Source organism: Alosa pseudoharengus, unplaced genomic scaffold, assembly GCF_046254945.1.
Source record: "Alosa pseudoharengus isolate Yale_2024_CS ecotype anadromous, Long Island Sound unplaced genomic scaffold, YU_APseudo_1.1 YU_APseudo_1.1_scf_12, whole genome shotgun sequence".
NCBI lineage: Eukaryota > Metazoa > Chordata > Actinopteri > Clupeiformes > Clupeidae > Alosa > Alosa pseudoharengus.
Genome location: NW_027468587.1, coordinates 32,461,200 through 32,477,905, shown reverse-complemented (window position 1 = coordinate 32,477,905; position 16,706 = coordinate 32,461,200). Strand labels below are relative to the sequence as shown.

The window sequence follows — 16,706 nt, the reverse complement described above, 5'->3', positions numbered from 1 at the left end:
AAACTATTACTACTACAATTACTTTAAAAGTAGAGATACTACTTCTACAACTAATATTATTTTAATTAATGAATTGATAAAAAACAAAAATACTCAACACTTCTTTTTTAATCATCTCTCTCTCACACAAACACACACACACAGACACACACACACACACAAGGGTGGGTAGTAACGCGTTACAAGTAACGAACACGAGTAAAAAAGTATTTTTTTCGAGGAACGGCAACTTTCCATATTCCTTTTTCAAAATTGTACCTCTACTCTTACTCAAGTACATTTTTTAACCAGTAATCTACTCTTTACTCCGCTACATTTTCAATTACCTTTCGTTATGAGTACAATTTTATTATCGGAGGAGAAAGTATCTTGAGGGAGAAAAGCGCACCCCTCGCTCGGTGCACAACGGCATGGGAGAAAAGAAACAGGGCTTCAGAATGCATTGTTACGTTGCCCCGCGATTATAAAAGTAATGACTGACCTATGTAGAATCAGACCATGTTGTACCCTAATATATATCTAACAGCAAGGCAATGGCGTCCTGCCAGCGGCTGCATCTTCTGGCGAGGCTGCCAGAAGTAGCAACGAGACGACAGGATGACATGACAGAAACTTTAACCTATATTCATTTCTGACCAGCATCGTTCAACAATCACATTGGACAAGGAAAGTAGGCCTACAACTTCATTCACAAACAAAGCAAATGCACTGGAAATCAAGGACACAAGTTAGAAAATCCTAGCATTCGTTTATGGATCCTCAATGTTGTCAGTGCAGGACATCACAGAGACAGTCGGCTGAGAAAAAAAGATAGCCTACTCTGTCGCTCTGTCTGTGTGGACATGCCTAGGCTATATGTAGCCTAAATATAGGTCTACCCATAATATAGCCATTGTTTTTAGGTTACATTGTCTGTATTGTTTATGGTTTATAGTTATTTACCTGATGAAGGTCTAAGACCGAAACGTTGTATTCAAAATAAATAATTGCTTGTGGAATGGTCAGTGGGCGGGATTCTTTCTAAGCTCCTGATTGTCTGTATGGTGAAATTATTACCAGACTTCTAGCAATGCAAAGTAGAAGAATCAACTGGCAACGGATGGGAAGTGACTGCTTTTCAATCTGTAGCCACTTTAATGCTTATTCTGGCTATGACAAGATAGCCTACAGAAGTGTGTCAAATAATGATGAATGATTAGCCTACAGAGGAGGAGAACAGCAAACAAGCAAAAAGGATAAAATATAAAAATGTAAAAAAAGTAACTTGTTACTTGAGTAATTTATTAACAGTCTTTTTTTACTTTTTCTAATTACACACTGCACTGTGTCAATGACTGAAAATAAGCCCTATTCCTCGGCAACATGTAAGTTGTGTACAGCTATAGTAAAGTAAAGAACACATCTGCTTTGGATGAGCATGAAAAGATGAAACACCCACTGCTACCAGCTAGCACTGGCTGTAATGTCTGCACCAGCTAGCACTGGCATCAGCTAGCACTGCCAGTGATGTCTGCACCAGCTCTGTACCGCTATGTAGCGTTTACCAGCTCTGTAGTGATACGTAATGACTAGTCCATAAGTCGACAACTATTACAAATCAATCAATCAGTTGTTGTGAAACCCTTACAGACACACACACACACACACACACACAGATACATCCATATTGCGTCATGTTTGTGCGGTCTTACTGTCTGTGCTGGGCGGGTGTTGCAGGAGCTTCCACACCACCATGTCCAGGCGTTTCTTCTGGGCCTCCATGCGGTCCAGAGCTGAGTGGAGAACCAGGGAGGATGGGAAGCACACCTCACCCCTCTGCTGTCCAGACAAGCACACAAGCACACAAGCACAAGCACAAGCACAAGCACAAGCACACACACACACACACACACACACACACACACATCCATATCAGCACCGAAACGCAGCTTACCTGTCCTACAGCCAAATAAAAAATAATTCTACCCAGTTAATGCACACACACACACACACACACATATATAGAGAGAGACAAATACTTGCTAACACAGACGTATAGACGCACACGTTTATTCCCAAGCACAAACAAACACATAGAAACACACCCACACAAACACACAAATACCTGCAAATGCAGACAAACACACACACACACACACACACACACACACATTTATTCCCAAACACACACACACACACACACACACTCTCTTAGTGCCAACACACACACACACACACACTCTCTCTCTCGTAGTGCCAACACATACTTGCCAACCTGTTGACATGTGGAGTGTGCTGAGTGTGTAACCCCTCTCCCAGGTCTCTCTTGCCCCTGGGTTTCTGCCATACTGGAGCTATTGCTGAAAAAGGTGCTGGTGTTAGTGGCGTTCACACAGGTCGGCTTCAGCACTTTTAACTGACCGGCCAGGTGGCAGCCGAGTCTGGGACGGATCTGGCCCACATCCAGCCCGCATCTCAGCCTGACCTGCTCCAGAGTCGGCTGCCTGCCGGGCAGGAAATGAAACACATTTTGCAGCAATAGTCCAGACAGACCTGATCATCTGACAGAACAGAATAAAGTTCCTGCCTGTGTCACACTCAGACTCAAGACTCTTTTCTTCTTCTGTGGTCTTAAAAAATGTTTTGTTGTAGAGCTCACTTGAAGGAAGCTGTTTTTTGGCAGTCAGTTCTGAGGTAGTGTCCTAGCCTGAACACCCTACTTTGACTGACCTGTCCCTCCTTTCCCTGCTATTGTGTTTTTTACAACCCTTAACGGATTGTAAGCTATAATTCTGATGTGCCTGTTAAGGATGTGTATCTTGCAGCAGCTCACCGTGCCCTGCTCACACTGAACCATGGGCTCGTCCTCACTGTCCCGCTGGTCGTTATGGTGACAGCTGTGTAAGTTGGGGTCACAGTCGTGGGTGCCGGGGGTTGTCGTGTTGCTGGCGGCACCTGTCTCCGCATCGCTGAGCTGGATGGCAGCGTTGCGGCGAATGCTGTGGTACGCCCGGCGCAATCGGCACACATCACGACCCACCGCTGATTTCTTGCCATAGTATTTCTGTCGGAAAACAAATGATAAAAATTAACTCATGATCTCATTCTTTATGAGAATAAAAACTGTTTAGAATGAAAGACTCTGACATTCCAAAGTGTCTTAATCAATACTGAACTGAAGTTTAAACTGCATTGCCTAATCTGGAGTTTAAAATGCATTGCCTAATCTGGAGTTTAAACTGCATTGCCTAATCTGGAGTTTCATGTTGCAATTTGCAGCATTTAAAAATGGCATGGCACAGAATGAATGAACAGAGTGGTTTACCTTGTTCTCTGATGTTAACATAGGACATATGCAACTTTGGTCTGTCAAAAAACATGCTCAAATGCTATTATACAAGCCCATTTACAACCCTATAATTAGGCTGGGGAATAAAATGGACCATTTTAGTAGATATCTAGCGCCCCCTCATGGTTATCTGGCACCAACATGAATTAACTGAGCATTACACTGATTGGCTGTCTTGAAGCCAAAGACTGCTCACAATAGGCTCCGTCAACTTCTTGAGCGGGGCCGTCCTCAGAGGGATGGTTTACATCACAGTCTGTTTTTGTTCAAATTGGCCCCTTTTTGGCAACTTCAAGGTCTGAGATTTCCATATGAAGGAGGGAACAACTGTGTTTCCTGATCATGGTAGCTTTGTGGCCATGCACCAAACTAAATCAAGGTAACCAAAAAACCGTTTTCCATTCTGCCATCCTTGAGTTTCATTCTGTACTGTACATAGATGCACAATGTTGTAAAATGATATATAGTAATAGAATATAATGTAATATAATAATATAATAGAATATAATGTAATATAATAAAATAATAGAATATAGTGTAATATAATAAAACAATAGAATATAATGTAATATAATAATATAATATAATATAATATAATATAATATAATATAATAATAGAATATAATGTAATATAATATAATAATAGAATATAATATAATAAGTAAGGGATAATGTATAGAACGCCGGTCATTACTGGGAAAATAAGTCCCGACAGGGCGAACCGGACCCCGACGCGCAGCGGAGGGGTCTTGTTCCGCCCTGAAGGGACTTATTTTCACAGTAATGACCGGCGTTCTATACATTATCCCGCTTATTATACGGCTACTTGCCAAAACGAAATAATAAACTCCCCACGATATGACTTTAGCCTACATAACCTAGCCTATTTGTTACATTCATCGTGGCATTTGCTGAGAAACAAAATTGTTCGCAACAACACACACTGCTGAACTTGAATCAAACATTCTTTAGAACACAGCTGATCAACCGTCTGCTTTCACGTTTGAATGAAGTTCCAGTCCTTGCGTAGTGATACGATGAAAGACGTATCAGAAGCACAAAACCCGTTGCCATTGACAGCGGTAATTATATGTTTGGAGCGGTAATTACATGAATATATCTTACCGCTAGAACTTTGGGAAATCCCATTCAAGTCAATGGAGCGTTCTACTAGCATTGTGAAGAGCCGTGTAATAATAAAATATAATAAAATAATATAATATAGTGTAATATAATAAAATAATAGAATATAATGTAATATAATAAAATAATAGAATATAGTGTAAATGTAAATATTGTCCAGCTGGAGGCGGTGACGTGAGCCTACCTCGGCGCTGATGAACACTCTGAGCATGTCCTTGTCAAACGCATCCAGGCTCCGGTACTGACCCGAGACTATCTGCCTCTTCATGGTGCTCAGGTCCAGAGGCTCCGACTCGCACTCGCCGCCCCGCAGCCTCCTGCTGAGAACGACACACACACACACACACACACACACACACACACACACACCAGAGCACATCAATATCAAAATACACACAATGTAATGCAACTCTAATCTAATACAGAATGTTACAAACACACAAACCTTTTTCTTGCACGGAGATTAAGTAGAGGAGCAGCAAGGATATGACCAGCTGAGTCTAGAGAAAGAAAAAAAGTTCTACATTAAGAAAAAGAGAAACCTAAAAGAGACAACATTAAGGCCTCTGCACACCGGCGCCGACATGAGTCACTTGCCACGCACATCAGAGCCGACGTTTTTAACTGGCAAACACTGGATGAGCAATGGATTTTATGGAGCGGCGCCTTGAAAATAGAACTGAATCCTAATCTACATGGCGGTGGTGTATTGAGAACAATGGAATCTAATGTAATTGAAGGTCGAAGGCGGAGTGCACCACACTCAGGCCAGCGCTGGTGTGCGTTGGCCTTTACTAATAACCCATGGAACCCAGGAAGTGCTGGGTATGATTACTAATAACCTATAGGAAGTGCTGGGTATGATTACTAATAACATATAGGAAGTGCTGGGCATGATTACTAATAACCTATAGGAAGTGCTGGGTATGATTACTAATAACATATAGGAAGTGCTGGGCATGATTACTAATAACCTATAGGAAGTGCTGGGAATGATTCACTTTGAGTATGTCTGTCTTCACAGGATCCAGAGAGCATTGACAACATGAACCTTCTTATCTCTGTCAGGGGTTACTTCGGTACAGTAGCACAACTGTGGCAGAGGCACTGAGTGTGTGAGATCTATCAACCGTCTTCAACTCAATCAGATCAGCACAATCAGTAGCCTTCACGGGTTCAGTTCAGCTTGATTAACCCAAATACTTGCCCAACGTCACTGGCTTCCAATCCACTCCAATGACCAGTTCAAAGAGCTCCTCCTGACTTACAGCCTTAAATGGCCAAAGCCCCTAGCAATCTGAGTGACCTCATCACCAATACAACCATACTCCACGTCCCATCCACATACCTCTGGATGATGGGAAATCAAGCCTTCTGTTGTTTTCCCCTCATGCCTCTCTCAGAACTGTCCCTTCATCTGTCCCTTGAGGCCTTTAAAACAGACAGGCTTTCCCTTCAGCCGTCTGTTATTTTAGATCTCTATTCATTTCACTTCAGTGTTTCCCATACATTGACTTATTTGTGGTGGCCCACCACAATATCAACACTGACCACCACACAATGATTTTCTATGTTGTACTAGCAGCTACTTAAATTGGATGAAATCCTTTCATTGTAGAGCTATGTGCACCTTTGCACAGCCTCTCCTTGTGTCTCTGTCCCTCAACAAACCTGCATGCCCGTTTAAAGAAAACATTACAAATCCTGTAAGGATTGTTGGTGGCATAGAAGACGACTGGCTAAACCGTTATTAATTCCGGTTAGCATCATAACCACGTTGCACAAATTTGTTAAAAACTGTGAACACCCCGTCACCTACCACCACAAATAGAATTCAGAAACACTGCACTTCATTTAAGCTTATTCATCTCATACTGTTATTGCTGGGCTTGTACACAGTGCTCCATGAGTGAAGCATTTTGATCTGTCTCTGCAGATGAGAAGCATTTTATTAGTGCTATTTTATTACTGTTATTGATCTAGACTTGATTTGCATATTATGGTGTGGTTTGACCAAGGTGATAGTACATCACATGCACATGCAGCTTTTTACCAGATTTCACAAAATATTGTTAATTTACCTGATTGTTTCCTGCACTTCACGTGCAGCAAACCATAATGTTCACTTTTAGACATCAACTATCACAGCACCATCATTGTCCATAGTCTTGAACAGTGCATTTAACTTCAAATTCCCAGCATTTTGTTGCCTTTGTGCCTATAATCTCTAATCTCTGGGCTCTAATTTGGCTTTGATCTGGCCTAGTGCATCCCTCTCAATAGTCGTCAGACCGTCGAGCCAGGTCAGGCTAAGGTTATTTGGAGGCCACCTGGTGATAGTTGCCCAGGTCTACAAGCCTCATATCCCTGAGACCTTTGTGTTCAAACTGTCAGGCTATTAGTCTCTCCAGATTACACCTCGACATGCCCCCGCCTGTGAAAACGTCACAAATACCGCCCATTTTCAAACAGGATAAGCACATTAGCAGAAAGCTATCAATAGTTCTCTAAAGTATTCCACACAATCAATATAGCAGTTGACATCATAAAACACACTGGCAGGAATAATTTAACGGGACGCTTGTCTATGTTAGTTAGCTCATAAGTTTACTTTTTACTGTGCTAGATGCTGACCTCTTGACAGAGTTAGCCAACTGACATCTTTAACACGAACGTAACCGCTATCTCTAAACTCGGTGTGCTAGCAAGTACTGCTGTGCATTCATTACACGTCAGACAGATGGTTAAATCATGTTTCTCGACTCCACACACAACAACGGGTTGACTCCGCCTTCACCTTGACCCCACCCCTAGCCCCTCTCTAGCACCAAGTGGCCGAACGTTTAGTTTGGGCCAGAAATCAGGGGTCAGTAGCACCAAGACAGCCCCCAGGTGGCACCAGCTGAGGGTGTGAAAGCAATTAACCCCGGCACGGCCTTGCTAGCTCAGCTTTGGCTCGACGGTCTGAAGCCGGCTAATGGGGCCCTATCTCCCCATGTGTGGGAAGTGTGGGAGGCCAATCAAGAATTCCCCAAACTCACAGAGATCGACCCGGAGAGCTCAGCTAACAACACAACCCTGAGTGAGTGGAACACACACCTTTGTATCTGGTCATGATGTCACAGATCTCCTTACAAATGTGTGTGAGGTTTTCCGTCTCGCTGACCTCCGCCTCTTGCTTCTGGGAGCCTGCAAACACACACACACACACAGTACATCTTTATAATTTCACCCACATTACATCGTGTCTATTTATCATGGAGACAGGGATAACAGAAACCCTAAAGACGTACACGCATAACCATTTGAAACCAACTCTAGACCACCTCACCCAAACCACATGATGTTCTCAGTAATACGATCACACAGAAACTGCCCTGTAACATCCTGAAACTGCCCTGCACACGGGACGCATCTGTGAAGAGGCGAGAGAGTGTGTGTGTGTGTGTGTGTGTGTGTGTGTGTGTGCGTGTGTTTGTGTATGGATGAGAGAGAATGTGTGTGTGTATGTGCACATGTGTGTGTGAGACTGTGTGTGTGTGTGTGTGTGTGTGTGTGTTGTATGTCAAGCCCACACAGAGCTCATCGGATGGGCCTAATCTGAGCAGAGGATCCAGACTGCTTTTCCTCCCTCAGTAAACCAAAGCCGCAGACATGTAGCCTCGGCCGGCTGCCCAGAACCACCCGTGTCCTCCCATGGCCTCGGACGGGACGGACAGACCCGGGACTCCGCATGGCAACTAGCTCCGTGGCAACTGAGCATAACTCGGGTTTTTTTTTTGGGGGGGGGGGGGGTTGGAGGGGTTGGATGGAGGTTCGGACCATGGCCACAGACCGCGGTAGGAAAATGGCTGGCGGTTCCTTCCTAGTGGCTGTGGGTCTGTACGTGCCCATTAAAGAGCTTGGCTGTGGCCTGAGCGGATGGATGCCTGGGGCCTGACATCATGCAGAGCTGTGCAGCTCCGCTGCTCCATCCTGACACAGGGAGGGCTTCCACAATAACACAACAGACAACAACACCAACACACTTCTTTTGATACCCTTCTGACCGCAGCCTTAGCAACCCCTACATGTCACACATACACACATGCAGACAGACACACACATCCATCAAGTTCACACATGGACAGCCACACACACACTGCTGGACCTGTTTGGACACAGGAGCTGGCGTTGTGGCAGTCCTTGGGCCAGCTGTTTTTGTCCTTTGTTCTGTCCCTCTGTCTCTTCCGGTCACACTCGTCCTCTCTCCACAGCAGCTCCTGCTTCAGCCGCACCACCTCGTAGTTCCGGACCAGGAAGATGCCGTGAGTCAGCACAAACTCCCTGCGACACACACACACACACACACACACTTCTCATCTTCTCATCTCCTTCTCTTACCACAGCTGAGCTTTGTGTGAGTTTTACAGTACCAATGTGGAGTGTGTAGGCCTCCCTACCTGTCCTTGCTGGGTAAAGTCTTCATTCTCAGACCGGGAGAACACCTGGAGCTCCCTATAGAAGATTCCTTCAGAGAGAGAGAGAGACACAGAGAGATATAAAGAGAAAGAGAGAGAGAGAGATGCTGCACATGATTACGGTATATCTAGGTGCTGTTCAATAACTATAAAATTGTCTAATGGTTTATTTCAGACATTTTAGAGATGCCTTCTACTGCCCCTGGAGTTCAAAGCAGGTACTGCACTCTCAACTGAGAACAAACACGGTGAAGTTTTAAATGTCTCACAAAGACAGCTCTCAATAACCTATGGTGCATCACACTTTTTTTAGTGTGTGTGTGTGTGTGTGTGTGTATGTGTGTGTGTGTGTGTGTACATGTAAGTGTTTCTCACCTGCTTTCTGCTTGTGTGTATGTCTTTGTCTGCTGGTCTCTGTAGCTGTGTGTCCTCTCTCTCTTCTCTCTGGGAGCTGGGGACTGCAGGCTGCCCCAGGTCAGCTCTGGGACTCTCGTTTTCATCAAGGTGGTACTTACACACCTGCCAGGGAGAAGACACACAGAACCAAACATGGGGGTGTGACTGTGAGTGTATGCATGCATGCCATTGATTGACTGTGCACTGATTCCTTGTTGATGTCATCATATGTATATATATATATATATATATGGTTATATGTTATGTGCATGTGTGTGTTCCAGGGTATTTGTGCTTATACACAATATGAGTGTGTGTTTGAGTGTAAATGTATATTTGGATTACATTTTTTCTCGATTGCTTTGACCTGCTTAAAGATACTGGAATCCACTTGGTCTTCATTAACACCTTCTTTGTACAGCAGAAGTCATCTCTTGCAAATGTGTTCACACATTTTCATTGGGTTCACACATTTCTCACACCCTTTTGCAAAACAGTTAACACAGATGTCATTCAAAGATCCCAAAGTATATTGGTTTCCCTGTGCTAAACAAAAGGAAAACATCTTTTCACAAGTGGTAGAGATCCCTTGCATAAGTCTGAATCTCTGATACACCTGTGGGAAACTCCTTTGCACAATTCTTCAATCAGCAATCATTTATTATCCATAAGAGATACCATGACTGTTATGTGTTGCTATTTGCAATTATGGATCTAAGGCACATTTAGAGAAAGTACTGTATTGCCTATTTGGTGAAGAAAACAGTACAAAAGGTGTTTACTGTAGGTCTATTTCCATGAAAAATGACATGTTGTAGTTCAATGAAATATTTCTTGTATAGGTGCCTACTGTAGGTCTTACATGTCAATGACGGTTACATCTTGGGAGGAATGAATACAATACATTTTTATTTAGTACATTTAGTATTTTCACAGTTTTTCTGATACCATTAAAATGAGAAAGAATTGGTACAGACATTGGCACTAAAAGTCCTCATTTTGAGAACTATATTTTGCATTTTCTGATTTGTCTACAAAGTCTAGTCTAGTCTGATTTGACTACAAAATGTGTTGTTTGAAGGCAAAATTTGCTTTTGCGGCAAGTTTTAAATGTTTTGAAAGAGTAAGAGCCTATTGCAAGCAAAATGTGTAATTTTGGCCAGAGTGCTTTTGTTTAGACCCGCATGTTAATTGTTTTGAAAACATGATGTCAGAGTTGACACTAGCATTAAAGCGATCGAGAAAAACTAAACTCACTGTGTGTGTGTGTGTGTGTGTGTGTGTGTGTGTGTGTGTGTGTGTGTGTGTGTGTGTGTGTGTGTGTGTGTGTGTGTGTGTATGCATGTATGGGAGAGGAGAGACAGAGGGAGAGACAGAGAGAGAGAAAGAAAGAGAGAGAGGAGAGACAGAGGGTGAAAGAAAGAGAGAGAAAAGGAAGAAAGAGAAAGACAGGGAGAGGAGAGACAGAGGGAGAGACAGAGAGAGAGAAAGAAAGAGAGAGAGGAGAGACAGAGGCAGCATGAAGGTGTGTCACAGTTGTATGACTCTCACTTGGCCCTCTGCCTGGTCTGTGTTGTAGTTGACCGTGAGTTCCTCTCCACTGTTGATGTGTCTCAGGGCAAACACACCAAGCCGATAGATGCCATTCACCGACCTGAGCAAGGACACACACACACACCTATCATCATGTAACTGCTGTCACAGGATTCATCAAAGAACTGTTATCAGGTCACTGTCATAACAGAACATTTATTTTACGTCACTGTCATCTCAGATTTGTTATTATTACTTCAATATCTGACAAAAGGACCCTGAACAAACTGATCAACATCTTGGACAATGAGTGTCATCCACTCCACAGCACTATTGTTAAGCAGAAGAGCCTGATCAGCTGGAGACTTCGCTCACTGCCTTGCACAACAGACAGACTGAGGAAGTCATTCATCACCAGGGCCATTGAACTGTTTAATGCATCACTTAAGGGAAGAGGAGAAATAGACTTCTCTGCATAGTCTGTCTGCCTCTTCACTACCTCCAATGTCTTGAACTGTCTGTCCACTAGTCACTTTACATTTGTCTTCTGCCTCACAGCGTGCTGTATTAGCATATGCACAACCCCTCCCTCCATGCCACATACCTTTCTTAATATAGTTATTTATATATAGATATATAGACTTTATTCTTGCACTGTTGCACTGTTTGTTGACTTACTCATTTGCACCATCACCATGACACTCATTCACACAGAGCACCTTACCTTACCTTATGCACTGAGAACCACAGGCTCAGTCCCTGCCTCAGTCATTGCAAGCGCACCTGATTGATTATTCACCCACTATGTGGATACTGTTTTTTAGAATTGATTTTGAATGTTTTATTTAGTATAATTTGTATTTTGTATATTTAGTATATTCTTTATCTTCTACAGTCCTTATTGCTTAGTTGTGTTTTTTATATTATATACTTTTAATTACTTTTTCTGCTGTTATTGAATGTGTGTGTGTGTGTGTTGTCTGTATGCTACTGTGACCTTGAATTTCCCCTAGGGATCAATAAAGTATATCTATCTATCTATCTATTATTACATTGTCATCACAGCAGTTAATATGCAGCTGTTAGCATGTCATGGGCATCACACAGCAGTTACTGTGTCACTGTTACAACACTGCTGTCATCGCTCAACGGTTTGTATAACAGAGATCCTGTTCTGAGCCACAGCCTCTTTACAAGTGGTTATAATAGGAAATCTGAGGTTCCTCTGAAAGAATCATGAGCGTACCTACCTAGAAAGCGGAAAATCTCTGTCTGTCTAGACGCTGGCACCAGCGTGTCTGAAGGTACGATTTGTAAAGGCTCTGTATTTGTCTTTTGCAAGTTAGTCAAACCTATCAACTATAGTAACATGTTACAATAATGGTCCTCACATAGATTACTCACGTAGATTACTGATTGTCCTGAAGAGTACTAATGGATGTAGCAATCAGCTAAGTAGTCTTCAACCTGATCTCATCAACACTACAGTTGTAAATCCATTAATCTGAGATGATCATTATCAGCAGCTGCAGCAGTTTGCTGTTGTTAAACTCACCACTTCTGCACCTCACAGTTGGGTTCAGAGCTGTGCTGGATGAAACGAGCCTCGCTGCCCATCCGATGGCTGTCGAGGACCGTGCCACCGGTCAGAGTTAGACTGTACTGGGGACTGAGGCCATAGCGACGGGCAGTCATCCGCCTCCTGAGTATGGTAGACACACACACACACACAAACATTAGCTAGTATTGAAGGTACACAGATAAGACTAATAGCAGGCGTTTCCATTAACCAAGTCCACCAAGGACCCCCACCTTCAGCACATCACATGATGATTCCCACCCTTTCATTTGTCCTCTCCTCTCTCTCTCTTTCTCTCTCTGCTCTCCTTCTCTCTCTGTTCTTGTTCTCCTTCTCCCTCCCTGTCTCTCTCTCTCTCTCTGCTCTCCTTCTCTCTCCCTGAGTCTTTTAGACTAATTTCTCTTGCTGACTATTTTTGCATTTCCTCCCTAAAGGCCCCCAACTTCTGCAATTCCTCCCTAAATGCCCCCAACTTCTGCACTTCCTCCCTAAATGCCCCCAACTTCTGCACTTCCTCCCTAAATGTCCCCAACTTCTGCACTTCCTCCCTAAATGTCCCCAACTTCTGCACTTCCTCCCTAAATGTCCCCAACGTCTGCACTTCCTCCCTAAATGCCTTTCACACTTAGAGAGAATACAGTAATATGGTACAACACAAATAACCCCCTTTCTCCATGTCTCTCTCTCTCTCTCTATTCCCCATGCTTTTCTCTTTCTCTCTGTCTGTCTGACTCTCTCTCTTTCTCCTAATACTCACTCATTCTGTCTCTCTCTCCCCCTTCTCTCCCTCATATGCATATTTCATGCATACTCTCTCTCTCTCTCTCTCTCTCTCTCTCCCCTCCTATGCATACTTTCTCTCTCTCTGTCTCTCTCTCTCTCACCTGAATTCCTGCTGGCTGACCACCTCTCCCAGGTACTCGGTGATGAACTGGCCAGGCCTAAGGGGCTGGGAGGTGCGGAGTGCCCATCCTATGCCCTCCGCCCGGCAGCGCTCCAGCCCACGTACGCCTTGGCGCCTCTGGAGGGCCTGGTTGGCACACTGCTCGCCGCACTGGCACACGCCTGGGGCACACTCAACACACATCCGCCTGGAAGCCAGAGCAGTCAGCACACACACACAGCACAAGTAGTCAGAGGGAAACATGGAGTAGTTGGAAGGTCACAAAAATACTGGATTCAACACCATGGTCTTAATTTTTTGTCCCCCTATGTCTTATGACTATTATACAAAACTTTCAGCCTGATATTTTATGTTGTTGCTTAAATATGCCTTTTCAATTAGGGATAGACACTCCCCTAAAATATTTACCACTTTAAAAAAAAGATATTCCTCTCTTTTTGCTAAACATGTGCCCACTGGGGCAGTAGGCCTATCATATGTAGATGTCTGTCAAAACTTAGTCCTACCCTGCATTAGAGGAGCTGATCATACCAAGCACACTTGCTGTTTAAAGTCATACATCACGGTAAACTAAAACTAAGATAAAGGTAAATGTTACAAAGGTGGCAAAATGAATATAGGCTATTATTAGCCATGACATTACTAGGCTATGAATCGTTCGTTCATTTAAAAAAAAAAAATGGGGGGGGGGGGGGGGGGTTACAAACTTATTCAAAATCATCCCCCCCCTCTGGTTTTTACACAAATCGCACCCTGGGTAGGACAGTAATTCCAATGTGAAAATATAACCACGAGCGGTGATTTACGGGGTCCGAGCAAAACTAACATGAGGTAGCATAGCTTTTTAGTTTTACATATGCTTTGATTGTTTGGGCCCAATTGTTTAAAAGACATGTGATCGGATTTCGGTTATTGGATTTCAGTTACCGGATTTCGGCTATCGGATTGGATCAAATCTTGAAAATGGCTTGTTCAAAGGGAAACAAGGATCCTGAAATTGGATTAGATCACATAATCTATTCTTGGTTTTGATCTGGATAAAACATTCACTTTGTGTTGGAATTGGAATAAATTTGATGCATAAAATTAGGATTACCTTGTGCTGTAACGTTATAGTGTGCTAACCTCCACAACCTAATAGTATTCTAACAATACCCTATTTTAGTGCGCTAATCTCCACAACTCAATAGTATTCTAACAATACTCTATTCTACAGGACTATGCATTTGTCATGGATAAGATGAAGGGTCTGATAATGGAAGGCAGTGTTTCCCACAGAATGGAATTGTATTTGTGGTGGTAGTTGAAGGGGGGTGGGGGTGGGTTCTGTGTTGGAGTCAATAAGATGAACAGCCTATAATTATGCAGTTATACTTGCCTTGCACGACAAGTCCTGACAAGTAGCTGTAACGTTATAGTGTGCTAACCTCCACAACCCAACAGTATTCTTAACAGTATTCTATACTAGTATGCTAACCTCCACAACCCAACTGAAGGAACTGTAGGGGGCGATGTGGGTCGAGGTAGAGTGAGTGTGTGGCGAGCAGGCAGAGCTTCGGTCAGAAGGCTCAATGGTATGGAGTGATGACACTGAGATGGCAGGTTTCGGTGCAACACAAGTGAACTTTATTTGAGTTTCAATTCATCTGTTCTTTTGTTCTTTACTTGTATGTGTGCTGCATCAAAGAGGAAACAAACAGAAAATGGAGTAATCAGTGAAATAGGGTAAATCAGTACAGATCCCAACTCACAAACAAACCAATTGACATTTGAACAATAAACTGAAATCTTATGGCTATATAAGGTACAACTAAACAATACTTGACATCCCAAGTCAACCAACATCACCTAATCATCTCTCACATGGGACTCCAACACACCAAACCAACAAACAAAGACCTTAACTTTACACATGATTGCAGAGCTACTCTACAAACTGATAAACATCACAAAAGTCATAGTGAGGGTCATTAAAGTGATGACTTACGTTAACTCAAAGACGCACACAGAGCAGGACACACTGGAGTGCTGGGTTGAGATGAACAAAAGAGTGAACTGAGGGCGAGCAAACAATTTATCCTGGTCTGAGCCCCTGCTCCGGAGCTACAGGGTTTCCCAGCAGGTAAACTGGGTTATGGTTAGGTGGCAGGGCCAAACAATCCTGCAATTTCTCCACAGCACTTTCACCTGAAGCCTTCCTTACACTGACAGACTTTGGAAAGATTTGGAAAAGATTTTTGAAAGACTACAGTCTCAGACCCTCTCACATCTAAAGACAAGTAGTAGAGTTTTAAGTCACAGACTGTGATTTTGCAATGACTAGGGATCTTGCAGGGACGATTCCTTTAAATTATTACGCATCGTGCAATAGATAAACAGGAACTGAAAATTATAGCCTACTAAACTCAAAGTCGTATTTTCGTGTTTCTGCAGCATTGTTTCATGCGTGACATCCTTAACCGATACAGAGTTGTTCTGTCAAGTGGAAGAGCCAACTAAATATGTATAAGAAATATTATAAGAATAACAAATAATTATAGGCTACAGCTGTGTCGGAGTCAATAAGATAAACAGCCTTTACAGTTATACTTGCCTTGCACTACAAGTCCATATTGACAAGTAGCTGTAATGTTATAGTGTGTTAACCTCCACAACCCAACAGCATTCTATTGTAGTATGCTAACATCCACAACCCATCAGTATTCTAACACTAATGCTTCAAGGATACTTTGTATTTCCGACAGCAAGTGTTCATGTGCTTTGCCATCGGAATGTGTGACAAACACGGATGCCACAACAAAGGTTAAAACATACTCACTAATCCTAAACTTAAGGATATATATATAGTGTAAGATGCTCGTGAAAGAAATATATGCAGCTTTCAAGTGATAAAAAGGGCAAATTCCCAAGTTCACATTAAAACTGTTGGACATGAAAGGCCACATGGACTACAAACGAACTACAACGTGACGACAAAAGTGATGACGAGCCCCTAACTGGGCAACTCTGTTAGCAAAATCTAGCCCCAGTTTCCGACCTCTGACTCACACATTAAGTGACGTGAATGACGCGGAATGATGATGTTTTCACTCGGAGAAAGGTTTTTCCGAAGCCCATGAACGCTAGGTTATCCCACTGAGCCACTGTCAATCCTACATGTTGGCCAGTCACATTCACATGGTGAAAATGTGTATTGGTAAACACACAACAAGAAAAACTCCAAGCATACATTTGACAATAAAATGAAGGGCTTTCCTAAAAGAGTACACCTAAAAACTTTTTGAAATTCTGGGGCAATTAGACATTTGTAGAGAAGAATACTAATGGATGAAATATAAATATGATAGACTTAATGATGAAGGA

At 42.9% G+C, this 16,706-nt stretch overlaps 1 protein-coding gene across 16 annotated transcripts in view; it reads right to left on the bottom strand.

Moving 5' to 3' along the window:
* Window positions 1-16,706, bottom strand: part of LOC143119405 (histone-lysine N-methyltransferase ASH1L-like) — a 38,926-nt gene that overhangs the window by 1,435 nt on the left and 20,785 nt on the right. For 7 of the 16 annotated variants that reach the window (XM_076280890.1, XM_076280897.1, XM_076280896.1 and 4 more), the window contains exons 10-21: window positions 13,324-13,530; window positions 12,416-12,562; window positions 10,879-10,981; window positions 9,307-9,450; window positions 8,914-8,981; window positions 8,622-8,797; window positions 7,571-7,660; window positions 4,917-4,971; window positions 4,656-4,791; window positions 2,813-3,043; window positions 2,401-2,483; window positions 1,692-1,815 (exon numbers count right to left, since the gene is read on the bottom strand). In XM_076280890.1, the coding sequence (XP_076137005.1) occupies window positions 1,692-1,815; window positions 2,401-2,483; window positions 2,813-3,043; window positions 4,656-4,791; window positions 4,917-4,971; window positions 7,571-7,660; window positions 8,622-8,797; window positions 8,914-8,981; window positions 9,307-9,450; window positions 10,879-10,981; window positions 12,416-12,562; window positions 13,324-13,530 (1,564 nt within the window). Of the gene's footprint in view, window positions 1-1,691; window positions 1,819-2,246; window positions 2,340-2,400; window positions 2,484-2,812; window positions 3,044-4,655; window positions 4,792-4,916; window positions 4,972-7,570; window positions 7,661-8,621; window positions 8,798-8,913; window positions 8,982-9,306; window positions 9,451-9,561; window positions 9,811-10,878; window positions 10,982-12,415; window positions 12,563-13,323; window positions 13,531-16,706 lie in introns of those variants that run through there. The other 9 variants (XM_076280893.1, XR_012986285.1, XR_012986286.1 and 6 more) reach the window with 9 other exon arrangements.